We start from the raw sequence: 27704 nt of genomic DNA on the forward strand, positions 1-27704 counted from the left end.
ATTAGATTAGTCGGTTACTTTCTGCAAAAACGTGGTTGGTGTACTCTTTTTGATATAGAAATCACTACCTGAATTTAATTTTCGCTCCAACATGAATCTAACAACGCTGTAACGCTCTAACCTTGGTATGGGGGAGGTGGGGGGGGGGGGGGGTCGGTATGTTTGACTTTGGAACGCACAAGGCGAGCACAATTTAATCAGGAAAAAAAATTCTATTGTGTTGCAGATTTTATGGAATTCGTGAAGAAGACGACTAAGAAATTCTGGCCTATTCATCGATTATGGCTTGGTCCCTTCGCAGAAGTAAGAATAACTAAACCAGAGAATATAGAGGTAAGTGGAACATGAAATGCTGTGCACATAGAATTTTCAATTGTCGGTCGTATTACCCCCAATTCCAGGTAAGCGAAAGGCTACTGAGAGACACTTCACAGAACTACCCATTTTATAACTGCGTAGGCTTCCGCGGCCAGAGTCAGTCGACATAAAAGTTTTCTGGGTATGGTACCGCGTCATAACATATAAAACTACTGCTGCTGGAGAAAAACCAACGTTTCGGCCACGGTTGCAGCGGCCTTCTTCTGGGTCTAATGGTGCGTTCTAGCTATGCAGTGTCCTTTATATTTTGTTGTTACTGTTCACTGCGTATGTCATTACGTCATAATTTTAAAAAGGTAGTTAGTTTCATTGGTTACTTAAGGAAGAAGGAGAGGGAACTTTATTTTAATAGGGTATTGTCGTGGAGGGAGAACGTAACCTCTGTTGTCTATTGGCTCTTATGTTATGTGCCGTGATTGATGGTCACCGTCGAATGGTTGCTGTTTACCAACTATTGGACATCGGATGCGCGGCGGCAGTTACTCGCCGGTAGTGCTCGTGCCTCGTGTTGACAGTACGGTCTGTTGGGCTCTGACTGCTGGCACCCAACATGGGGAAAGCCTGAGTCCATCCTCCCTGTTCATGTTGTTAGGGTGTTTAAGTATTTCGATGATCTCTCTGGTTTTGCGTTTTGTCATAACCGGCTGCTTTGCGAACACACAGGCTTCGCTGAATTTTATTTCTTTTCCGCAGTCTTGCTGATGTTATGCCACTGCAGATTTATTGTGTTGCCCTAGACGAATATAGCGCTCGTGTTCCCGAATGCGCGTTGCTATTGGTCTACCAGTCTCGCCGATGTATGCCTCTCCACATTCGCATTCCACCTTGTAAACGCCTGCAGCGTGTAATGCTTCCTCCTTGTCGTTAGTGGAGCCTAGATCGTCCTGGATCCTGCGACCAATATAGAAGACAGGCTGCACCCCAAGACGGCGAAGGTGTTTGCCTATTCGGTCAGTAACATTTTTAACGTAACGTAAGTGCATTGTTGACTGCAGTTTGTCTATTTCTTGCTTGGATCGACTTATGGCTGTAGCCATTGGCTAGAAACGTTGTGCGTAGCCTTCTAAGATCAGGTGTTATGTTTTGAGCATCACTTAGGCGCTGCGCACGGATTGCCAAAGAACGGATGACCGAGTGCTTCTGCGCCTGGTGGTGGTAGGATTGGGCGTGCAGATAACTGTCTGTATTTGTAGGCTTGCTATGTACTCTGTGCCCCAGTGTGCCCTCCGTTCTCCTGTATACTTCGACGTCTAGAAATGGAATTGCACCATTCTTTTCTACTTCGAGCATGAACTGTATCTTTCTGTGAATATTGTTCAAACACTCGTGAAAATTGTGTAGCTGCGTTTCACCATGGGGCCATATAGCGAACGTGTCGTTCACGTATCTGAACCAGCAACGTGGGCGTAAAGAAGCTAAACCGAGGGCCGTTGCTTCATAGGCTTCCATGAATATGTCGGGTGACAGCGGAGATAGGGGAGACCCCACTGTTACGCCGTCTGTCTGCCCGTAGTATTTTCCTTGCCATTTGAAGTACGTTGCAGTCAGGCACAACTCAGCCAGGTCCCATATGTCTGGCGGGACATGCTCCTGAAGGATGCGGATAGTTTCATCTACTGGCACGTTCGTAAATAGTGACTTCACTTAAGCGTCAATCAGTTTCAGCTGAAAAATGAAGGAACCTTCATTCAGAATGTCCTGAAATTCCTGGTCTGACACTTGTGCTTTAGCAAGTTGAGCATAATCTATTGCATTCGTTACGCTGTTTACGAGGGATAGGCAGTCGGCTACGGTGTAAATAATTCCTGAAATTTGGTGTGCATATTTGCTGAACGGAGCGATAAATTTCACCTGAGTGTATTGCCGTGGGGAGCGTTTATCATTATTAGGTTCGAAGGTTTGTGGTCGCTGAAAGTCGTAAACTCTCTTGCCTCCAACTGTGAGCGAAAGAATTTAATAGCTTCATACACTGCAAGAAGTCCGCGACTTAATGCACTCCATGTCTGATGTGACAGAGAGCGCTTGTGCCAAAAGTGCGAGTGGCTACCACACATCATCTACATGTTGTTGCGATGCTGCACCGACTGCGGTTTGGCTTGCATCCAGCACCAGCGAGAGAGATGTTTCTAATGCGGGTTGTGTGATTAATGCCACATTTGCTGTAGTTAATCTGCTTCAAAAGCAGAGCTCATAGCGTTTTGGCCTTGATTTTAGGACCACACAATACTGTGGTTAATGGTTATTGAAGCTCAGTTGAATGGGGTAGACGACGCCGGTAAAATTTCACTATTCCTAGAAAGAGACACGGTTCCATTGCGGCTTCCTCAATAGAGCCTCTACCTTTTCTGGAAGTGATAACGACCCTGATTGCAAGACTAGACGGCAAAAAAAAAAAAAAAAAAAAAATCTCAGGTGGCCCAAGAACACACTTGGCAGTATTTAATACAATCTTGTAATGATCCAAGTGTTTAAGAGTTTCGCCCAAGTGGTGTTGTTTGTGTTACTGTGCTGAAAATACAAGGACGTCATCAAGGCAAACTTTGAAGCGCTGCGTTTATAAATATCTGCGAAGTCATAGCATTGTGTACGTCGAATGTCATGAAAAGAGTCTCAAAGAGGCCAAATGGCGTAATTATTGTCGTCTTCAATGTGCCTTATTCAGCCACAGGAATTTGTGTGTAGGTCTTGGCACAGTCTAGCAAGAAATACGATTGTGCCACATAAAGCAGAGCTATAGTCTCCCAACAGTGGTGTAGCATAACGATCTAGCACCCTTCTACATCTACATCCACATAAACACTCAGCGAGCGATCGTACGGTGCTGACGGAGGTACCCTGTGCCACTACTACTCATTTCCTTTCCTGTTCCACTCGCAAATAGTTCGAGGGAAAGACCACTGTCTATATGTCATCGTACGAGCCCTAATTTCTCGTGTCTCATCTTCGTGGTCCCCACGCGAAACGTATATTGACGACAGTACAATCGTTCAGCATTGAGCTTCAAATGTCGGTTCTGTAAATTTTCTCAATAGTTTCTCATAAAGAACGTCGCCTACCCTCCAGGGATTCCCATTTGAGCTACCGAAGCATCTCCGTTACACTTACGTGTTGTTCGAATCTACTGGTAACAGATCTAGCAGACCGCCTCTAGTTTGCTTCGATGTCTTCCTCAGTTCGACCTGGTACGAATCCCAAACACTTGAGCGCTACTGAAGACTAAGTCGCACCAGCATCCTATATGCAGTCTCCTTTCAAGGTGAACCAATCTTTCCTGAAATTCTTCCAATAAACCGAAGTCGACCATTCACCTTCCCTATCGCAGTTCTTACATGCTCGTTCCATTTCATATCGCTTTGGAATGTTACGTCCGGATATTTAAAAGAGTTCACTGTGTCAAGCAGGATACTAGTAATACTGCAACATTACAGATTTGTTTTTCCTACTCATTCGCATTAACTTGCAAATGGTTCAAATGGCTCTGAGCACTATGGGATTTAACTTCTGAGGTCATCAGTCCCCTAGACCTTAGAATTACTTAAACCTAACTAACCTAAGGACATCACACACATCCATGCCCGAGGCAGGATTCGAACCTGCGACCGTAGCGGTCGCGCGGTTCCAGACTGTAGAGCCTAGAACCGCTCGGCCACTCCGGCCGGCGTCGGTAGGGAGCAGATAGGCCGAGCTGCTGGAACAGTTCCCTGATATTGCACGATCTTCAGGCGCTCCGAAAGAGATACGTTTTCTGGTATTGCAGGTCTATTCGCACTGTCTGGTTCACGTCACCATTGTTGCAAGACTAGATGATAGTCTTCAGAACCAAATATTATAAGGATTCATAAAATCAGCCAGGCACAGACACAGAATATCAATTCGGGGGCACGGTTATAAAAACAATTATTTTAAATAAACCACAGATAAGCTTATAAAGACTCATTAAATAGTTGTGTCGAACGGTAATATGAGCATGATTTTAATCGAGGAAGAGACAATTGCTACAGAACTAAACTGGATCGTCCAAGCTTGAATGATAACTAACGGAAATTCTATACCGGGAATTAACAGCCACAGGGCGTCGCAGGACAGCAGAGAGAGAGAATGATCACAGCGTTCCTGGCGGGCAACGTGTGAACTCCTTTGGCAGCTACGGCGAACATATCAGCTGACGGCTTGTTGACGATGCGTGCCGATGTATGCCGCTACGTAGTGTAGGAAGGAGAATGTTGGAAACTAGCACCACAGAAAGTTATTCGCATAGGCGTAATCGCTTTATACACCACCAAAATGAATTTCGCAGCCTGGAAATATTTTTGCGTAACAGAGCCATAGCAGCAGCAGTGAAATCACAATGCTTGGGTACACAGGTTCACTTGGTAATCAGGAGAACCTAGATGGCCCTCAGTTGTTCTTAGAAGCCTCTTTGCAGTGATCTGTGCTGCGATGGTGAAAGGGTGTGGAGCGGAGAAGAGGAAAGGGATGAGCAGGGAAGTGCTTCAGTGTGTCCTTTATAATACTCTAACCACTGTAGCACTTTTCTAGCTGTGCCGATTCAAATTTGTAACAACAGGAAGCGTTCTACAAGAAAGACCGGCAATGGCAAACACCAAGACCACTTCTGTCTTACTCTGAGATTGCTAGCACTAGCTGTGTATGGCTCCAGCACGTATTATCTCCGCTGTTTCCATCATGGCACATGGGCGTCGCGAAAGGACCCAACTAGCTCTTCGCCAATGAGTGGAAACCAAATTGCAGTACAGCTATGCAAATGGAAACCTTATGCGCCAGTGGACAAACACAGAATTATTAACTGTTGCAGTGATCATCACTCTGTTACCATACTTCACAATTGGCGCTCAATTTTTTATTTTCCTTTTTCTTTTTTTGCTTGTTTACTCCTCCAGTCCTTAACGCTTCAAAACTTACACCGGATTAGTCACATGACACACGACTACCCAAAACGTAATTACATACTCACATCTATAATTAAGGATGCTTAACAGTTCCTATGGTCCTTTTTGCCAGCCATATTCCATTTGTCGGCAGGTGGTGCGCGTTCGTACATGACTGGCACTTCTTGCTACTCCGATTTATACGTTACGAAAGACAAAAACGATTAGGATGCCCACCTTAACATGAAGGCAGTGTAACTTGGAAGACGGAAACGTGTGTGTGTGTGTGTGTGTGTGTGTGTGTGTGTGTGTGTGTGTGTGTGTTTGTGTGTGTGTGTCAAACGATGAGTTTCTCTGGCACTTAAAGTGACTTATCCACAGCGCTTTAAGTATGAGGAAATTTATGAAGTGGTTTGTTTCTGGCACTAATGTGAGTGACGTGTTCCTCAAATCGCGAGACAGCAGCCCCACTGCAGCTCCGAAAGTCTCGTGATTAATGAAACACTGTGGTGACCAACACGACGGTTGACAGGAGGCTGGTTTACTTCATGTGTAAAGTCAATTCAGGTCGTTACATGCAACGTTCTTCATGCAATACCGACCTGTGTGAGATGATTCAAAACTACATTAGGCTTACGCGTTTACAAATTAAATTTAAAATAACGGGGAATTAAAACAAATTTTTCCGAAAAGAGACTCTGAGATTTAGTCCCATGATATACGGAGTGTGCTGGAAATAGAAAGTAATGGTTTTCATTATAAGACCGGCTTTGAGTATTTACTCGTGCCTTGCTTTCAGTATAACACTCTCAGTGACAGTTTACAACGTTGGTGTGGGCTAAGTGCACTGGGTTCCCTGTTGTTTCAGATAGTCATGGCTAGCAGTGATCTTATTACTAAAGCTGACCTCTACGCATTTCTGCACCCCTGGCTGGGAGAAGGCCTTCTCACAAGCACAGGTGAGTACTGGAAACTTCTAGTATGTACCATTAACGTCATAGGTTGAAAGAGATACGGTTGTGTATGTGGTCTGCAGAATATTATCGACAGGTAATTACTAACAGTGCCATTATATATTTCTTTGATCTAATCATCTACCTTTGTGGCCGAGCGGTTCTAGGCGCTTCAGTCAGGAACCGCGCGACTGCTACGGTCGCAGGTTCGAGTCCTGCCTCGGACATGGATGTGTGGGATGTCCTTAGGTTAGTTAGATTTAAGTAGTTCTAAGTTCTAGGGAAGGGACCCGTGGTCTAGGGGATCGCCGGCACGGTAGCTCAGCGTGTTCGGTCAGAGAGCCGGTTGGCCTCTGTAATAAAAAAACTGAGTGGAAGGATCAACCACCGAACTTGAACAGGATGTCTTGCGACGTCCGCAACGACCAAACACAACGATCAGTAACGAACAAAATGAAGAAAAAAAAAAAAAAAAAAAAAAAAAAAGATGTCTTACGACGACCGCCCCGAGCAGATGCAACGAACAAAAGCGAACAAAATGAGATTTTTTTTTAAAAGAAAGAAAAAAAAGAAAAAAGGGGTAGCGTCTTTGATTCATAATCAAAACGTCTTCGGTCCCGGGTTTGATCCCCGCCACTGCCTAAATTTTGATAAATAATCAGCATTGACGGCCGAAGGCTTCCGGCATAAGAAGTCAGCCTCATTCTGCCAACGGCCTTGTCAAAGAGGGCGGAGGAGCGGATAGAGGTTCAGGGCACTCTCTTGTCCTAGGGGTGAGAAATTGCCCCTACAGGCGGAAGAATCAGCAAAGATCAACGACATGAGGATGCAGAAGGCAATGGAAACCACTGCATTAAAGACACGTAACGTGTATCCACAGGACTTGTGGCCTGTAATTGAAGAAGTGTCATGATGATCTCTCCATTGGCAAAAGATTCCGGAATAGTCCCCCATTCGGATCTCCGGGAGGGGATTGCCAAGGGGGAGGTTACCATGAGAAAAAGATTGAATAATCAACGAAAGGATAACGTTCTACCAGTCGGGGCTTGGAATGTCAGAAGCTTGACCGTGGTAGGGAAACTAGAATATCTGAAAAGGGACATGCAAACGCTCAATCTAGATATAGTAGGGGTCAGCGAAGTGAAGCGGAAGGAAGACAAGGATTTCTAGTCAGATGAGTATTGGGTAATATCAACAGCATCAGAAAATGGTATAACAGGTGTAGGATTCGTTATGAATAGGAAGGTAGGGCAGAGGGTATGTTACTGTGAACAGCTCAGTGACCGGGTTGTTCTAATCAGAATCGACAGCAGACCAACACCGACAACGATAGTTCAGGTATACGTCGCAAGCTGAAGACGAACAGATAGAGGAAGTGTACGAGGATATTGAAAGGGTAACGCAGTACGTAAAGCCAGACGAAAATCTAATAGTCATGGGCGACTGGAATGCAGTTGTAGGGGAAGGAGTAGAAGATAAGGTTACAGGAGAATATGGGCTTGGGACAAGGAATGAAAGAGGAGAAAAACTAATTGAGTTCTGTAACAAGTTTCAGCTAGTAATAGCGAATACCCTGTTCAAGAATCACAAGAGGGGGAGGTATACTTGGAAAAGGCCGGGAGATACTGGAAGATTTCATCATGGTCAGACAGAGATTCCGAAATCAGATACTGGATTGTAAGGCGTACCCAGGAGCAGATATAGACTCAGACCACACTATAGCAGTGATGAAGAGTAGGCTGAACTTCAAGACATTAGTCAGGAAGAATCAACGCGCAAAGAAGTGGGATACGGAAGTACTAAGGAATGACGATATACGTTTGAAGTTCTCTAACGCTATAGATACAGCAATAAGGAATAGCGCAGTAGGCAGTACAGTTGAAGAGGAATAGACATCTCTAAAAAGGGCCATCACAGAAGTTGGGAAGGAAAACATAGGTACAAAGAAGGTAGCTGCGAAGAAACCATGGGTAACAGAAGAAATACTTTGCGACCGAACCGCCGAATCTTTCCATCAGTAAATGGGGTATGTTCTCAATTGACTCGGTTGTTTTAACCCCTCCACTGACAGAATGACCCGCTTCCTACTTCCGTATGTATAAAGCCGATACGGACTTGTAGCTGTCACGCCTTTGCGCTTACTGCTACGTATTTTAACCGTAAATAGCTCAGCCCTAATGGTAAGAGGTAGTAGTGGATTCACGTTATTAATCTTTGAAGGCAGCACAGCTGCCACAAGCTCAGCTCACTTTTACTCCACTCCTACCCTCGCCATTGCACCACATTAATTAGGTGCTACATGGACCTTGCTAAATTCACTTGCGTATACATTTTTGACCGTTACTCGCCAGTATTTACCTAATGATTAGTACACTCCTAACCGGACTATTTCCCAAAGAGCTGTGATGATTGAACGGGTTCGATCCACGGCCTACAGTGCCCTACAGCTCACACGGTAACACTGCCTACCTGACCCACTTAACTTGGTAGTGAGCTTATGTATCCAATCACCACTGCTAGCAGCAGTAGATAATCCTATCAGCACGACGAGAGCAGCAGACTTACCGTCGAATCCTCCTGAAAATACTTATAACTACGGTCGCCAGCTCTGAAGGAGCAAAAGAATAAATCAGTTTTTTGGCTCGTTTCAAAGTGAAACAGCTTGAGTTGAATTTAAACTTAATTCTGAATATTACTATTTCTGATCATTCTAGGTGATTCTACAAAGCAAATACTCTCTCAATTTCTGTGAGTTGGCTTGGTAATTACCACCAAGACAACTTATGCAACTTAGGTTAACAAAATTCTATCCTTCAACTTATTTAATGATTTTGGATATTACTCTTTGGACGAATGATATAGAATTAGTTAAGTGACTTTACTTGAAAGGTTACTCAGAAAAATTTAAGTAACTATAAATAGGCGACTCATTCTGGTGTGACCATTGCTCTTTTCAACATTCTTATACGCTAAAGTATTCTACACCCAAAAGAATTGTAAATGAAAGAGGCGATGGTGGCCTCAGTCTGATTTCACTACACTATATTTGAGGTTACTACACTTTACAATGAACAACATGCATCGTAATTTTACTCATTACTATATTCTGTCTTCTGCACTTGCACAAAAGAAAACTGGTATTCTCCTTTTACATGTATACAAAGTTTGACTTAACAATTGCAAGCAGTCTTGCCTTGGGTAGACGTGTCGGTGCTGGTGGTGAGATGCATGTGGCTAACGCAGCTCTTCACGCCTCATGCCCTCAATGGCGGCTGGAACTACGAGCGGTAGCACTCGTATAAGCTACTGTACATCCGCCATAAAATCTGGGCGCAGGAACTCTTACAGTCAGCACCAGTGGCATAGAGACGGCTTCGACAACCATTCGTCGCGTTCTACTCCACAAACGGCGACGATATTCTCCTCTTCGCTGTTGCACAATCACTTTTGCGTGAGCACAGTTACGCACGTCCGGTCATGTCAACACTTCCCAGGCCATTCCCTTGTTCCGTCCCTGTGTCTCCAGCTACCTATAGCTACGCTCGTATCACCAAGAGTGGGGGCGTTCCCCTACCACCTCTTCACCGAAATCATTTAGTATTTAAGAATATTTGTATTTATCACCCTGGAGTTCATACCAGTCATAATAATTTACTACTAGCGCTTTATAACATTAAATCATACAGTAATAACTTATAATTACCAAGAAAAAGAATACATTTGACTCCGAGAGCTTAGTGCATTGTCTGACAGGCAGCGCTAATTCCCAGTTTCGCCAATAGATGGCATCAGGGTGCACTCCCTGGCAGTCTCACACCAGCGCGCCCGTTTCCGACGCGCGGGCTCCAAATTACTGTCAGCCCACCATCATTTCAGTTCCGTTACACATGCCCCACTTCTTATTGAAGTATCTAACAGTGATAATTCAATAAGAAGTCTCTCCTATAATGAATCTGAAATTTTCGTTAAGCTTTTTACCAAGGGTTTTCCCTTTCTTACTGATACACCACGGTACTTATATTACTTATTTATAACTAAACACCAATTCTTTCTATCTTTCCTGCTAAACATTACATAAATGATTTACATATATTCTTTCCAATTTTCTTACTTCTAAACACAGTACACTTTAAACATCTTTTTTACAAAAATTTTAAATACACTTCTTTTATCTCAGGCAAGTAAAACACACGTTATGCGCCTATGACTTTATAGCCCGTCCTTTTCACTTTACCTCCTCACTTTTCTACCTCTTCCACAACACTTATTTACACATCTATTAAGGCTTTCTTAGAAGCTCAGTCTTTCCCAGTCTGTTTAGTCTCTACTTAAACTAGAAGTTTCATTAGAATACTGCAACATATTTTAGTGAACATTTACCTTTCACATAGAACAAAAGAAACAAAACTATTTACATATTGGTTTACTTTAATATTTATTTATATATTTGTTTTCAATCTGGTAGAATTCGTGGTTCATACCTTTTGAGATCCACTATGTTTCTTACTCCCAGGCGTTTACCTGTTAATGGGTACTCTAAATAATAAGCATTCACATTGGGTATGGACACTATTTTAAATGGTCCATTATATATATATTTAAATTTGCTGATCTCGTTATTAATTTCACTTGACTATTCATGTGTTTTTACAAGAACGAGATCACCTATTTTGAATTTAGGATTCCTTACTTTTTCGTCATGACGACGAATTCTCGCATCTGCTTGTTTTCTCATCTTGTCTTTTACTAAGTTCTTTTTACTATCATAATCTAATTCAACTCTATCTGGAAATTCTAGTAGGTCTTCTACTAGACTTTTACTTCTCGTCTTTTTCAGGATTTCTTCTGGAGTAAATCCAGTGCTCTCGTTTGTTTATGAATTCATGATTTCTTCGAATTCACTCACATACATGCCCCACTTCTTGTGGTTGCTATGGCAGTACGTCCTAAATAACCGACCTATCTCACACATATATCTTTCTGCCGGATTGCTTGATGGGTGATAAGCTGAGATATGTACCACTTCTACCTGTTTCTCAGTTATCCCATCCTTCCACATTTTTGAGCAAAACTGAACACCATTACCTGATAGTATTCTCTTTGGCTTCGCTACTTTCACAAAATAATCACACACCATTTTATCAGACACAGCTCTGGCAGTAGCTTTTCTCAAGGGATATAGCTTTGTATACTTTGAGAAAAGTTCAACTGCTACAAATATGTACACAAAACCCCCCATGGTTTTCGGTAATGGTCCAAAGATATCTACTGCTACTATTTCTAATACTTCATCAGGTTTTATTGATTGCATGGGCCCTTGATTAGTTGCATTTGTTACTTTCGTCTTTTGGCATAGATCACAAGATCTTATCCTCTGTGCTACCCTTCATGCCATGTTGTTAAAGGTAATGCATTCATCTAACTTATCGGTACACTTCCGTGCACCACAATGGCCATATGCCAAGTGAACATAATCTATCAGCACTTCAGTGTGTTGTTCCGGCCAACATACTCTCCACTTCCCTGGATTATTTAATCTTTGAAGACACAGTACACCTTTATGTATTTTATATGAAGCCCTTATGTTAGTTGCATCCGGATTGTCAAACTTGACCTTTACCGACTTGAGTGCATCATCATCACTTTGATATCTTCGCATATTCCGACATATTTCCCTAATTTTTTCTCTTCCTTCCGCTTTTTTGAAGTAATTCACCTCAAAAACATCTTCCCTATTCTTTACATTTTCTAGTGTCTCACATCCTTCCGGTAATCTCGACAAAGCATCCGGTACTGCATGTTCTTTCCCTTTAACATACTTGATCTCTATATCAAATTGTTGTAAAAACAGCGCTCATCTGGTCAACCTGTTATGTAACAATCTGCAGTCCTTCAAAAATATGAAAGCTTTGTGGTCTGTATGGACCACAGTCTTATGTCCCCATAAGAAAAGTTGAAATTTCCTAAAACCCCATACTATAGCTAAAGCCTCCTTCTCTGAAACCGTATAGTTTCTTTCGTACTTAGACATGGTTCTGCTCGCAAATGCTATTTGTCTATGAGTTTTTTCCCCATCTATCATTACCTCCTGAAATATGGATACTCCCAATCCATAATCTGAACTATCTGTTGCCATGTGGAATGGTTCACACAGGTCAGGGTGCCATAACTTTATGTTTTTAGCCAAATTGTCTTTTAGCCGGTTGAATGCTGTTTCACATTCCTCAGTCCATATATACACACTGTTCTTCTTAAGTAGGTTGTTCAGATGTGGGCTATTGAACACCTGATCATCCACATACTTACGATAAAAGGAACAAAGTCCTATAAACGACTTTAGTTGTTTTTTTATTCTTGGGCGCCGGACAATTCCTTATTGCTTTGACTTTATCGGGATCCTTTTCAATTCCCTCTAGTGTTACTATGTGACCTAAAAACTTTATTTCTTTCTTCACAAACTCGCATTTTTTCAGGTTCAGGGTCATTCCTCCTTTAATTAAAGCTTTGAACACCCTGTCGCATAACCCCATGTGCTCTTCCCATGTCCTTGTAGCAATTAACAGATCATCTACATAAACCGTGATTAGCGAACTAAGTTCACTCCCTAAAATTTTGTCTAAAGCCCGAATGAACACTGAAACGGAAGTATTTAGGCCAAATGGTACCACTGTGAAACGGTAGCATTTGCCATTGAATAAAAATGCCGTGTACTTCCTAGACTCCTCACTTAATGGGATTTGCCAGTATCCTGCAGTTAGGTCTAAACTAGTCATGTACTTTACACCATTAAACTTCTGCAATAAATTATCTATGTTCTCTGGACGATCCAACTCCCTCTTCACTACTTTATTCAGAGTACGAGCATCTATCACTATTCGTACACTTCCATCCTTCTTACCTACTATCACCAGTGGGTTATTATATGGGCTAGAACTCCGTTCAATGACCCCACATGAAACCATTTTATCTATTTCTTTTTGAACTGTTTCTCTCTTAGACAAGGGTACATTATATGGTGGTTTAAAGAAAGGTTCATACTCCTCTACCTCCATGCAGTACTCATAATTTATCACTCGTCCCGGTTTGTCCGAAAATACCTCCTGATTTTCTTTCAAAATTTGCCATAGATCCTCCCTTTGGGCATCAGATAGTCCTTCCGTTTTATCCACTACATTTCGAAGGAGTGCCTCCTTATCTCCATCTTCAACTATCTGCCTCACCAGAAAACAATCGAATTTTTGACCTATTCCTGAATCATGATCATCTCTAAATTCTACCCATCTCAGCTGGTTCTCTTCCATTACTCTAGATGATTCAAATGGTATTTCTAATACCGCACTATCAACTTTACAAACTATTATCCCTTTGTCACAATCTACAATTACTTTCTGTTTTATTAACCAATCAATGCCTAAAATGATCTCGGCACTGAGCTCTGGAACTACTAAAAATGCACTCGAAAATAGCTTGTTTTTTATCTTAAATTCCATCATCACTTGATGTTTAACAGGTTTACTACATTTCCCTGTCGCCCCTATCACTTTAACACCTGTTACTGGCATCATGACTACTCCTCGTTGCTCTTTGATCATCTCAAAAAATGCGTGTGAAATAGCACTTATTTGAGCACCCGTATCCAACAATACATATAAATCGTACCCACATACATTAATGGGCAGGATTGTTTGCATCCTATTGTCCTCTTTCATACTTTCTTTATCTTCCCATAATAAATCCTTTTCCACCGCCAAGTCTTGCCATATTATTTTTCCGGTTTTTATACTGACGATTCCATCTGGAGGTTTCTTTCTCCTTTTCATCCTAAATTCTTTCACCACTTTTTCCAATAGTCCTTCGTCTAGGCTCTTTAATGCTATCTCGTTCTCATTCGAATCTGTCATGCCTGAACTCTCGGTTGCGGGATCGGAAACTTCCTCTACTTCTTTTTCTCCCTGGATGCTTTCTGATGATTCTGACGATAATTCCTCCTCCTTAGAAATATGACATTCTTCGGATTCAAATAATTCTCGCAAATTATAATCCATTTCTCTACTTTCCCTTTGTTGGATAGTGCATTCGCCACTCTTACTTTCATTATTTTCCCCTACTAATGGAATTCCAGTCTCACTCAACTCATTTGCTTCAGTACTACAGGGATCACAACACTATTTCTCTTGGTTAGATACACTTTCTCTAATTTCTCTAAAAGAATCTTCATCACAGTCATGTACTCTTGCTGTCACTAGGTACACATCATAATCGGTATGGCTCTCTAACACTGTCATATTCGGGTCCAAACTAATCACTTGAGTGGAAGATCTTTCTAATTGTGCTGGCTGGCTTTTGAGCTGATGTACATATTCTGCATACGAGGTAATTTCTGAATCGGCATGCGTCTCTGCACTATGCCCCTTTTTCTTATCCACCCTTCCCTCTTTAATTACTTCTCGATGCGATTCGTCGACTATTCGTACGAACCTTTTACCATAAGCCACATCACTCCTACCTTGCCCCTGCCTCTCTGCACAGTTGCCATCCCTACCGACAAACAACGCCTTCTCTGACTCTTCCTTCATCAATTCGTCACTCTGACCTCGAATTGTACTTATTTCATTCACGTGAGCCTTCACATCCGACCGATATTCTTTTCCTACTTCATTTCCCTTAATAATTCCTCCCTGCTCTCTCTCCTCTGTTTGTATCCGTGCATTATACTTCGCAAAGTTTCGTTTATATAACTGCTCTTCAGGCGAACGACGCACTATCCTACTATAGTACTGACTACTCCGATCTTCCCTGTATTTGGGCCATTTCTTTCTTTCCGCGCGCGTTAGGCCCTTGACCTGCGCGGTATTTAGTTTTCCTGATTTTGATAATGCATCCCGTTTCCCTGATAGTGTCCTCTCCCTCGCTGAGAGTTACCTCCTCGACCTCTTCCTCTCATCATGTTAATTTGCGGTTCATTCCTACCACCTTTTACTATTCCATTCTGATTTCTGAAACCTCGAAACTCTCTAGTTTCACGCCACCTATCTTCATTCTCGATTTTTTCTAAAAATTCATCGAATGTTCGATGAGTGCCTCCTACATAACGCTTTGAATCGTCAGGTAGCTTTTTCCACAACTCCCACACTATCTCCGATTCTGATCTACGATCTTTAAGATACTCCAAACGCTTGAACCATCCTTCACAGTATTCTCTCATGAGCCCACGCCCATGTTCTGGCATTCTGGCGACAACGAATTCTCTCCACAACCTATCTCTCTGTTGTGTGCTCCAGAATTCCTCAAGGAACTTTTCTTTGAAGTTTGTAAACTTCAAATTGTCGATATACAAATTCAATCCCCAACGTTTAGCATGACCTGCTAAAGCGTCTATTACTAAATTAATTTTTTCTTTATCCGACATGTCTGTTGGTAAGACACGTTCACAATTTTTTATAAAATCCATTGGATGCCATCCACCTTGTTTCTTTTGAGGATCGTATTTTTCCTCCCTACACAGTATTTCCGATTTTTGCATTACCAATGGGATACCACTACAGTTAAGAAACGTCTGATTCTGAACTTGCTGACTTAACAATTTTATCTCATTACGCAGTGTATTTTCCTGCTCCTGCACACATGCATCAAAACTCAACATGGTATTGCGCAGTGTTTCAATATCAGCTGCCGTTTCTTTAACAATCTCTTTCTTTACAACTGGTACTATCACCTGTAATTTACTTTCAATTATCGGTTCTAATTTTTCGCTAACCAAAGGTTCCACTGATTTCTCTATTCTCTGAATTTCGGTATCAAATCTTTTCTCTATTTCTGTGACTTTTCTCTGAACATTTGTTATTTCAGCCCTAATGCTATTTACTGATTTGTTTACCTCTGTGGTACGTTGGCTTTGCGTATTCAAAATATCTAAATTGGCTTTTATTTTACCAGATAGGTTTTCCTCCAATTGGGATATATGACTAGCCATTTCTGCTTTCAAACTAGCATTCCCTTCTCGAATTTGCGCCATCATCCTATTTAACAAACTTGTTAATTCCATATCCTCTCCCTTGTGACTTGCATCCACAGATACATTGGGTTCACTTTTCACTACCTTTGGTTTCACTTCCCGTTCCTCCTGTCTTGTGGGTGTGCATTCATCTATAAGATTTTCCAACCCTACAACAGTATCTATGGTCCCTAACTCTGGGTCTGACCTTGTAATGTTTTCGTCTTGCTTGTTACTATTCGACTCCATCTTATGCTGCTGTATTTCGTGCCTAATAGAAATGTTTATTAAACCAAGTATTACTTGTTTAACTCCTACTATTGGACTTTCTTTTGCTGCTTTGCAGGTTGTCGTCTTGAACTTACCAATTGTGGTATATTTGCCTACAACAGAATTAGAATTTAAAATTTTCTTGAAACTACAAGTTTATATAAAACACTTTTATTGCAGCCATTATTCTACAAACTTGGTAAGTCCTGTCACGGTCGCCACATGCGACCGAACCGCCGAATCTTTCCATCAGTAAATGGGGTATGTTCTCAACTGACTCGGTTGTTTTAACCCCTCCACTGACAGAATGACCCGCTTCCTACTTCCGTATGTATAAAGCCGATACGGACTTGTAGCTGTCACGCCTTTGCGCTTACTGCTACGTATTTTAACCGTAAATAGCTCAGCCCTAATGGTAAGAGGTAGTAGTGGATTCACGTTATTAATCTTTGAAGGCAGCACAGCTGCCACAAGCTCAGCTCACTTTTACTCCACTCCTACCCTCGCCATTGCACCACATTAATTAGGTGCTACATGGACCTTGCTAAATTCACTTGCGTATACATTTTTGACCGTTACTCGCCAGTATTTACCTAATGATTAGTACACTCCTAACCGGACTATTTCCCAAAGAGCTGTGATGATTGAATGGGTTCGATCCACGGCCTACAGTGCCCTACAGCTCACACGGTAACACTGCCTACCTGACCCACTTAACTTGGTAGTGAGCTTATGTATCCAATCACCACTGCTAGCAGCAGTAGATAATCCTATCAGCACGACGAGAGCAGCAGACTTACCGTCGAATCCTCCTGAAAATACTTATAACTACGGTCGCCAGCTCTGAAGGAGCAGAAGAATAAATCAGTTTTTTGGCTCGTTTCAAAGTGAAACGGCTTGAGTTGAATTTAAACTTAATTCTGAATATTACTATTTCTGATCATTCTAGGTGATTCTACAAAGCAAATACTCTCTCAATTTCTGTGAGTTGGCTTGGTAATTACCACCAAGACAACTTATGCAACTTAGGTTAACAAAATTCTATCCTTCAACTTATTTAATGATTTTGGATATTACTCTTTGGACGAATGATATAGAATTAGTTAAGTGACTTTACTTGAAAGGTTACTCAGAAAAATTTAAGTAACTATAAATAGGCGACTCATTCTGGTGTGACCATTGCTCTTTTCAACATTCTTATACGCTAAAGTATTCTACACCCAAAAGAATTGTAAATGAAAGAGGCGATGGTGGCCTCAGTCTGATTTCACTACACTATATTTGAGGTTACTACACTTTACAATGAACAACATGCATCGTAATTTTACTCATTACTATATTCTGTCTTCTGCACTTGCACAAAAGAAAACTGGTATTCTCCTTTTACATGTATACAAAGTTTGACTTAACAATTGCAAGCAGTCTTGCCTTGGGTAGACGTGTCGGTGCTGGTGGTGAGATGCATGTGGCTAACGCAGCTCTTCACGCCTCATGCCCTCAATGGCGGCTGGAACTACGAGCGGTAGCACTCGTATAAGCTACTGTACGTCCGCCATAAAATCTGGGCGCAGGAACTCTTACAATCAGCCCCAGTGGCATAGAGACGGCTTCGACAACCATTCGTCGCGTTCTACTCCACAAACGGCGACGATATTCTCCTCTTCGCTGTTGCACAATCACTTTTGTGTGAGCACAGTTACGCACGTCTGGTCACGTCAACACTTCCCAGGCCATTCCCTTGTTCCATCCCTGTGTCTCCAGCTACCTATAGCTACGCTCGTATCACCAAGAGTGGGGGCATTCCCCTACCACCTCTTCACCGAAATCATTTAGTATTTAAGAATATTTATATTTATCACCCTGGAGTTCAAACCAGTCATAATAATTTACTACTAGTGCTTTATAACATTAAATCATACAGTAATAACTTATAATTACCAAGAAAAAGAATACATTTGACTCCGAGAGCTTAGTGCATTGTCTGACAGGCAGCGCTAATTCCCAGTTTCGCCAATAGATGGCATCAGGGTGCACTCCCTGGCAGTCTCACACCAGCGCGCCCGTTTCCGACGCGCGGGCTCCAAATTACTGTCAGCCCACCATCATTTCAGTTCCGTTACAACTTCATTTGATTGATGAAAGGAGGAAGTACAAACACGTTCCGGGAAAATCAGGAATACAGAAATACAAGTCGCTGAGGAATGAAATAAATAGGAATTGCAGGGAAGCTAAGACGAAATGGCTGCAGGAAAAATGTGAAGACATCGAAAAAGATATGATTGTCGGAAGGACAGACTCAGCATACAGGAAAGTCAAAACAACCTTTGTTGACATTAAAAGCAACGGTGGTAACATTAAGAGTGCAACGGGAATTCCACTGTTAAATGCAGAGGAGAGAGCAGACAGGAGGAAAGAATACATTGAAAGCCTCTATGAGGGTGAAGATTTGTCTGATGTGATAGAAGAAGAAACAGGAGTCGATTTAGAAGAGTTAGGGGATCCAGTATTAGAATCGGAATTTAAAAGAGCTTTGGAGGACTTACGGTCAAATAAGGTAGAAGGGATAGATAACATTGCATCAGAATTTCTAAAATAATTGGGGGAAGTGGCAACAAAACGACTATTCACGTTGGTGTGTAGAATATATGAGTCTGGCGATATACCATCTGACTTTTGGAAAAGCATCATCCACACAATTCCGAAGACGGCAAGAGCTGACAAGTGCGAGAATTATCGCACAATCAGCTTAACAGCTCATGCATCGAAGCTGCTTACAAGAATAATATACAGAAGAATGGAAAAGGAAATTGAGAATGCGCTAGGTGACGATGAGTTTGGCTTTAAGAAAAGTAAAGGGACGAGAGAGGCAATTCTGACGTTACAGCTAATAATGGAAGCAAGGCTAAAGAAAAATCAAGACACTTTCATAGGATTTGTCGACCTGGAAAAAGCGTTCGACAATATAAAATGGTGCAAGCTGTTTTAGATTCTGAAAAAAGTAGGGGTACACTATAGGGAGAGACGGGCCATATACAATATGTACAATAAGAGTGGACGATCAAGAACGAAGTGCTCGTATTAAGAAGGGTGTAAGACAAGGCTGTAGCCTTGCGCCCCTACTCTTCAATCTGTACATCGAGGAAGCAATGATGGAAATAAAAGAAAGGTTCAGGAGTGGAATTAAAACACAAGGTGAAAGGATATCAATGATACGATTCGCTGATGACATTGCTATCCTGAGTGAAAGTGAAGAAGAATTAAATGATCTGCTGAACGGAATGAATAGTCTGATGAGTACACCGTATGGTTTGAGAGTAAATCGGAGAAAGACGAAGGTAATGAGAAGTAGTAGAAATGAGAACAGCGAGAAACTTAACATCAGGATTGATGGTCACGAAATCAATGAAGTTAAGGAATTCTGCTACCTAGGCAGAAAATAACCAATGACGGACGGAGCAAGGAGGACATCAAAAGCAGACTCGCTATGGCAAAAAAGGCATTTCTGGCCAAGAGAAGTCTACTAATATCAAATACCGGCCTTAATTTGAGGAAGAAATTTCTGAGGATGTACGTCTGGAATACAGCATTGTATGGAAGTGAAACATGGACTGTGGGAAAACCGGAACAGAAGAGAATCGAAGGATTTGAGATGTGGTGCTATAGACGAATGTTGAAAATTAGGTGGACTGATAAGGTAAGGAATGAGGAGGTTCTACACAGAATCGGAGAGGAAAGGAATATGTGGAAAACACTGATAAGGAGAAGGGACAGGATGATAGGACATCAGCTAAGACATGAGGGAATGACTTCCATGGTACTAGAGGGAGCTGTAGAGGGCAAAAACTGTAGAGGAAGACAGAGATTGGAATACGTCAAGCAAATAATTGAGGACGTAGGTTGCAAGTGCTACTCTGAGATGAAGAGGTTAGCACAGGAAAGGAATTCGTGGCGGGCCGCATCAAACCAGTCAGTAGACTGATGACCAAAAAAAAAAAAGAAAGTTTTAGGGGACTGATGACCTCAAATGTTAAGTCCCATAGTGCTCAGGGCGATTTGAACCATTTGAGCCATCTACCTTTCGACTGATTTGATACCCTCCCCATTTTAAGTACTCTGGGCAAGTTACTTCACATGTTAATTCAGTCTGTATCGAACTAACTATTCCTTTTTAAATATTTTCATATTTGTGCTTCTTTGGGCACTCCTGAAGTAGAAAGAAAAAATATTCCACGGATTTATTGCCGTCACTCGGTGGTCCAGCGGCACAATACCAATTATCTCGTCATCATTAGGCCTCTGTCGGCAGTGGCGGATACAAGAGGGGGCGCTAAAGATGTCTTGAGCTACCTTCACTTTTACCGTAATAAAAAATAATCAAGTCACATCCAAAGTTTAAGAAAGTTTTATTTAAGCTGATTATACACATTTACAAGACAATGCCATCTTATGATATAAAAATTTACAATTATTGTTCTCTTCTTTACAGGATGAATTCTATGCGTCTATTCTTCTACTCGATAACTCGATTCAGTAGACTAGACTGACGAAAACAACGAACGAATAGCGTGCGGGCTGACTGGAAGGAGCGGCGTGGGTGGCAATGAAGGTGTCCCCGCAAGGGTGGAAGGTGAACAGGGGGGAGGAGGCGGGGGCGCCCCATGCGTCCCCCTATATATATCCACCACTGTCTGTCGAGCTACCTCCTGGCCGCGCGGGATTAGCCGAGCGGCCTAAGGCGCTGCAGTCATGGTCTGTGCGGCTGGTCCCGGCGGAGGTTCGAGTCCTCCCTCGGGCATTGGTGTGTGTGTTTGTCTTTAGGATGACATAGGTTAAGTAGTGTGTAAGCCTAGGGACTGATGACCTTATCAGTAAAGTCCCATAAGATTTCACACAGATGTGAACATGTGTGCTACCTACTGAGAGCTTATGTGTGGCTTATGTCAGCTCCCATTGCTTCTCTGGCGCGGAGTTCCATACGCCAGAAGGTGGACGCCGGTAGAGTCAGAGGCGGCGTTTACAAAGGTGGTCGTAGAGGAGGTATAACGTCGGCAGCATAGCTGTTGGCGCTCCACCCACCTCTTAGGTCAACTCCCTGTGATTACTGATATGTTACTCTGCACCATAATCACACAGAGAGCGGATTCCCAGACCTTGCTGAGAATGTAGCTACAGGCATTGTTTATCAGTAGGTTCTTGGTCCGTAATTGGATTGCTGCTTTTACGATAGCCTCAAAATGTAGATATTTGTGCCAAAATCCTGGTAAGGTCGTATTCCACAGCACTACGAGACATTGTACCGTTGAACATCGAGTGCAGGCAATATACATGTGCATTATTCTATCATTACCGTATTTCTTCATACAAGAATTTTCTACGGACCCAAATCCTTTGCCTCTTATGTTATAGAATAAGTCGTAAAAATCGTTTTCTTCTTATAAGAGTTCTCTAACATGGAAGACGCTGTGATGGAAGGCCGTCAGTGGTGAATCAAAGTAATGATCCTGGCACCGGGTGAGACTTGGTAGTCAACTACGCTCGTGCTTCCGTGGAGTTATTTCCTTACTCGTGAAACATCCACAGCCCTGAAACGACACTACAGACAAATCGCGGCTTCAGTCCCACCTTCTGATGATACTGTCTAGTATACAAAGTTATCTAAAAGCAGTTCAGTCTGTGAATGAGCAACAGCACGAGGATGGAGAAAGCAGTGGAAACCACTGCATTAAGGACACGTAACGTGTATCCACATGATGTGTGGTCTGTAATTGAAAATATTTCATAATGATCTCTCCTTTGGCTAAAAATTCCGGATTAGTCCCCCAGTCGGATCTCCGGGGTGGGGAGGAGTGCCAAAGAGGAGGTGACCATGAGGAAAAGATGGGTCAATCGATGCAGGGATAACATTCTACAAGTCATAGCTTGGAAGGTGAGAAGTTTGAATGTAGTAATTAAGCTAAAAAATACGAAGAGTGAAATGCAGAGGCTCAGTTTAGATATAGTGGGTGTCAGTAAAGTGAAATGCAAAGAAGATACGGTTTTTGGACAGACGAATGTGGGATAGTATCAACAGCAGCAAAAAAAAGAAAAAAGGTATAACGGGAGTAGGATTCGTTATAAATAAGAGAGTCGGCCATAGAGTGAGCTACTGTGAACAGTTCAGTGATAGAGTTGTTCTCATCAGATTCAATAGCAAGCGAACGCCGACAACAATAACTCAGGTATACGTGCCGACGTCGCAAACAGAAGACGAAGAGGCAGATGAATTATGACGATACTGAACGCATAATTTCGTGCGTAAAAGAGACGAAAATCTAATAGTCATGGGGGAGTGGAATGCTGTTATATAGGAAGGGATAGAAGAAAGGATTACTGGACAATATGAACTTGGCAGTGAGAATGAGAGAGGAGAAGGACTGAGTTCTTCAATGAATTTCTGACGGTAATAGTCAATACTCTATTCAAGAATTACAAGAGGAGGAAGTATACATGGAAATGACAGGAGATACATGAAGATTCCAAGTGGAATATCTCATAGATTCAGATCACTTTTTCTTAGTGATGGAGAGTAGACTGAAGTATAAGAGAATCGTCTGCAAGAATTAATGTGGAAGGAAATGGGATACCTAAGTACTAAGAAATGATGAGGCGCGATTGAAGTGCGCTAAGGATGTGGATACTGTGATAAGGAATTCCAGAATAGAGATGGGGCCCCTCTACGCCCGCACCAACGTGGTGACCAGACCAAACGTTCTACTGTCACCTCCGTCAACATGTTAGTTATCTAATAGGTGGCTCACAGGATGCTGGGCTGTGATGTTATCCGTGCGTCTCGGTAAGACTACGCATTAACACGGTTCATCAGGTAATAGATAGTGGACGAAAGGCGAGTGAGGGTAGCAATTTTAAGAGAGTAGGCCATTCAGTTAAAGAGGACTGTAATCTCTGTAAATAGCAGCCACGGTTAATGGACAGTCAAACGTAGGTACAAGGAAGGTAACTGCGAAGAAACCTGGGTAGCAGAAGAAATACTTCAATTCATCGACGAAAAAAAAGAAAGTACAAAAATATTCAGGGGAAGACGGGAATACAATAGTATAATCCTTAGGAATGAAACAAATGGACAGTGCAGGAAAGACAAGGTAAAACAGCTGCAGACGTGAAGAAATAGATGAAGAAATGGTCGTCGGGAGAACTGACTCAGTATATAGGAAAGTCAAAGCATCCTTCGGTATAGTTAAAAGCAGTATGATAACTTTAAGAGTGCAATGGGAATTCCACTGCTAAACACAGAGGTGATCATGAATAAGTGGAAAGAGTACATTGAAAGCATCTACCAGGCGGAGGAATTGTCTGATGACGTGATAGAAGAAGAAATTGGAGTTGATTTGAAAGACACAAGGGATCCAGTATTAAAGTCAGAATTTGGAAAAGCTCTGGAGGATTTGAAATCGAATAAGGCAGAAGGGATTGATAACATTCCATTGGAATTTCTAAAATCATTGGGAGAAGTGGCAAACAAACGACTGCTCACGTTGGTCTGTAGAATGTACACTATGTGACCAAAAGTATCCTGACAGCTGGCTGAAAGTGACTTAACAAGTTCGTGGCGCCCTCCATCGATAATGCTGGAATTCAGTATGGTGTTGGCCCACCTTTAGTCTTGATGACAGTTCCCACTCTCGCAGGCATGCGTTCAATCAGGTGCTGGAAGGTTTCTTGAGGAAGGCAGCTTATTCTTCAAGGGGTGCTGCACTGAGGAGAGCTATTGATGTCGGTCGGTGAGGCCTGGCACGATGTTGGCGTTCCAAAACAACCACACCATAACACCACTGCCTCCGAATTTTACTGTTGACACTACACACGCTGGCAGATGATGTTCACCGGGCATTCGCCATACGCACACGCTGATATCGGATTGCCACATTGTGTACCGTGATTCGTCACTCCACACAACGTTTTTCCACTGTTTAATCGGCCAATGTTTACGCTCCTTACACCAAGCGAGGCGTTGGTTGGCATTTACCGGCGTGATGTGTGGCTTATGAGCAGCCGGTAGACCATGAAATCTAAGGTTTCTCAACTCCCTCCGAACTGTCATAGTACTTGCAGTGGATCCTGATGCACTTTGCAATTCCTGTGTGATGGTCTGGATAGATGTCTGCCTATTACACATTGCGATCCTCTTCAACCGTCAGTCAAAAGACGAGGTCGGCCTGTACGCTTTTGTGCTGCACGTATCCCTTCACGTTTCCACTTAACTCTCACATCGGAGACAGTAGACCTATGGATGTTTAGGAGTGTAGAAATCTCGCGTACAGACGTATGACAGAAGTGACACCCGATCACCTGACCATGTTCGAAGTCCGTGAGTTCCGCGGAGCACCCCATTCTCCTCTCTCACTATGTCTAATGACTACTGAGGTCGCTGATAGGGATACCTGGCAGTCGATGGCAGCGCAATACACCTAATATGAAAAACGTATGTTTTTAGGGGTGTCTGGATACTGATGATCACATAGTGTATGAGTCTGGCGATATACCATCAGACTTTCGGAAAAATATCATCCACACGATTCCGAAAGTAGCAAAGGGAAATAAGTGCGCGAACTATCGCAGAATGACCTTAACAGCTTAACAGCTTATGCAACCAAGCTGCTGATAGGGAAAATGTGCCAAAGAATGGAAAAGAAAACTGAGAATTTTTGAGATGACGTTCAGTTATAATGTTAAGCTTGATAATGGGTGTTGAACTAATAAAAATCGAGACTGGCTCATAGGGTTTGTCAAGCTGGAAAAAGCGTTCTGCAATGAAAAATGGTACAATGTCGTCGAAATTCTGGGATAAATGGGAGTTAGTTACAAGGAAAGAAGGGTGACATATAATATGGACTATCGAGAGTGAACAATAAGAGTGGAAGACGAAAAACGAGGTATTCAGATTAAAAATCATTGTATGGTATTGATTCACTGCAGTGGGCAAACGGGAGCAGAAGAGAATCGAATCGTTTGAGATATGGAAGAACGCTGAAAATAGGTGGACTGTTAAGATAAAGAATGAGGAGGTTCTCTGCAGGATCGGTGAAGTAAGGAACACAGGGAAAGCACTGACAGGTACAAGGGACAGAATGTTAAGACATGTTCAAATTCAAATGCCTCTGAGCACTATTGGACTTTACTTCTGAGGTCATCAGTCCCCTAAAACTTAGAACTACTTAAACCTAGCCAACCTAAGGACATCACACACGTCCATGCCCGAGGCAGGATTCGAACCTCCGACCGTAGCGTTCGCGCGGTTCCATACTGTAGTGCCTAGAACCGCTCGGCCACTCCGGCCGGCTGTTAAGACATGTATTAAGACATCAGAGAATAAACGTCATGTAACTATAAAGAGCTGTAGAAGAAAAAATTGTAGCGGATGACAGATTGGAATATATCTAACAAATAATAGAGGACGTAAAAGTTCTGTCATATCTGATATCATCATATGTGCTTTCTAGCATTGTTTTGTTTCTCTTCGAGCATAAGTGTTTTCTGTTTTTGCCTACAAACTTCAGCTTTACGAACTTTAATTGAAATTTGTTGTGACATGTTCAACGATATTTGAGATATTTAGGAAGTCATAATCTTCCCTATGACACAAATAATGTATCGTCTATTTGCTGTAATAGTTCTTATATTCCAGGAACAAAGTGGCATTCACATCGAAAGATGATTACGCCCGCCTTCCACTTTACCATTCTCGATAATTTCATTGAAGTGTTCGTGGAGAAGGCAGAAGTATTGGTAAAGCTTCTGAAGTCGAAAGCTGATGGGCAAGCCTTCGACATTTATCCACACATCACACGCTGTACCCTCGATATCATATGCGGTAAGTTATCATGGAGAATAAGATACAGGGAACTGAAATGAACGAACCGCACTATAATAACACCACACTTGCTTATCTTACAATTACTTTATTTTAGTAGTTAATACAAAGCACATTTGTGAGTGTAAATATGAGCTGAGTGTACCACATCATTTTGGTGATAGGTAACTCTTAATCGACAGTATGGTACATAAATTACTTCCAATTACATCTACAACTGAGACAAGTATCCGAAAGATATTTCACAAGTCACCGTTGCAACTAACAGTTATTTGTGAAGTTAGGTGTGTTATGGATTTACTCTGACTTAGGAATCAGAAATTAAAATACTCATCTGACAGTAAGACCGTTAAAAATGTATTTTTTGTACGTTATTCTCATTATTTTTTCCATTAGAGTCATGCTTAGAACGATGGATGAGCTGTGATATTTACAGCAACAGATATGGACCACAACAATTGTTCATTCACAGTGAAATCTAAAGAACATTATTCTCGAAGTTAACCGTCCTCTCTTTTGAGTGGCTGATATGTATCGGAGTGCACTGCCCTTCTCGCTTGTTTGTACCGCTATTGGTAGGCGTGGATAAAAATTTCGATGTAGTTGGTGGGAATAGAGTCGCAGACTGCTGGCGCTATATTTATCCTTGCCATTAACTGCCAATACTACCATGCCACAAAAGTTCATCTTGATAGGAAAAGAAGTAATCATCCTGTAAAAGAATAAGTACTCAAACTCATATGTAGAGTTTTATACTCACCCTTTAATGATGGAAACATTTATTAGTATCTCTCTCAGAGCACAAATGTTGCTACAGTATTCAGATCAGACATAATGGTGAACTCAACGTTGAAATTCTGTGAACGTTTTCCTTTTTGCTCTGCCATAGTGGAGTGAGTAAATCGTAATACGTGCATTAAAACAGATAATGGATTCAAAACAAAAGACGGGCAGCAGAGAGAACAGTACGCATCATGCGCTTTTGTCACATAGACTGTTACCTACTTTGACGAACAGAAAACTCATAGTACGACATGATATACCACAGATCAGTGTTATGCGTACAAAGTGCTGCTCAAAATGCTAAAAAGTCCATTGTAGCGTGTAAACTCACTCCCTCCTTCATTTTTTTCTCATGTTGCTTTGCAATAACTTCGTTGGTGTCGATGGTGCATGGGTAAGGAATGGTCAACAGAAAGATCTCGCCTCGTTGCAAAACCTGATAGTGTTGACCAATGATAACTTGTCTCCTTATGAATGTTTATGTACCTGAAATTTAAGTAGAGAAATGTTGCTTTCAAAGGCTAACAGTTGATACCATTTTCCTTCATTCATTGATATCGGATGTGACA

General features: G+C 42.0%; 1 protein-coding gene across 1 annotated transcript in view; it reads left to right on the forward strand.

Moving 5' to 3' along the window:
• LOC124804998 (cytochrome P450 4C1-like) overlaps window positions 1-27704 on the forward strand; it is a 131895-nt gene that overhangs the window by 41110 nt on the left and 63081 nt on the right. Inside the window, exons 2-4 of the mRNA XM_047265395.1 lie at window positions 227-333; window positions 6136-6226; window positions 26167-26352. Of these exons, the coding sequence (XP_047121351.1) occupies window positions 227-333; window positions 6136-6226; window positions 26167-26352 (384 nt within the window). The remainder of the gene's footprint in view (window positions 1-226; window positions 334-6135; window positions 6227-26166; window positions 26353-27704) is intronic.

Source organism: Schistocerca piceifrons, chromosome 7 (genome assembly GCF_021461385.2).
Source record: "Schistocerca piceifrons isolate TAMUIC-IGC-003096 chromosome 7, iqSchPice1.1, whole genome shotgun sequence".
NCBI lineage: Eukaryota > Metazoa > Arthropoda > Insecta > Orthoptera > Acrididae > Schistocerca > Schistocerca piceifrons.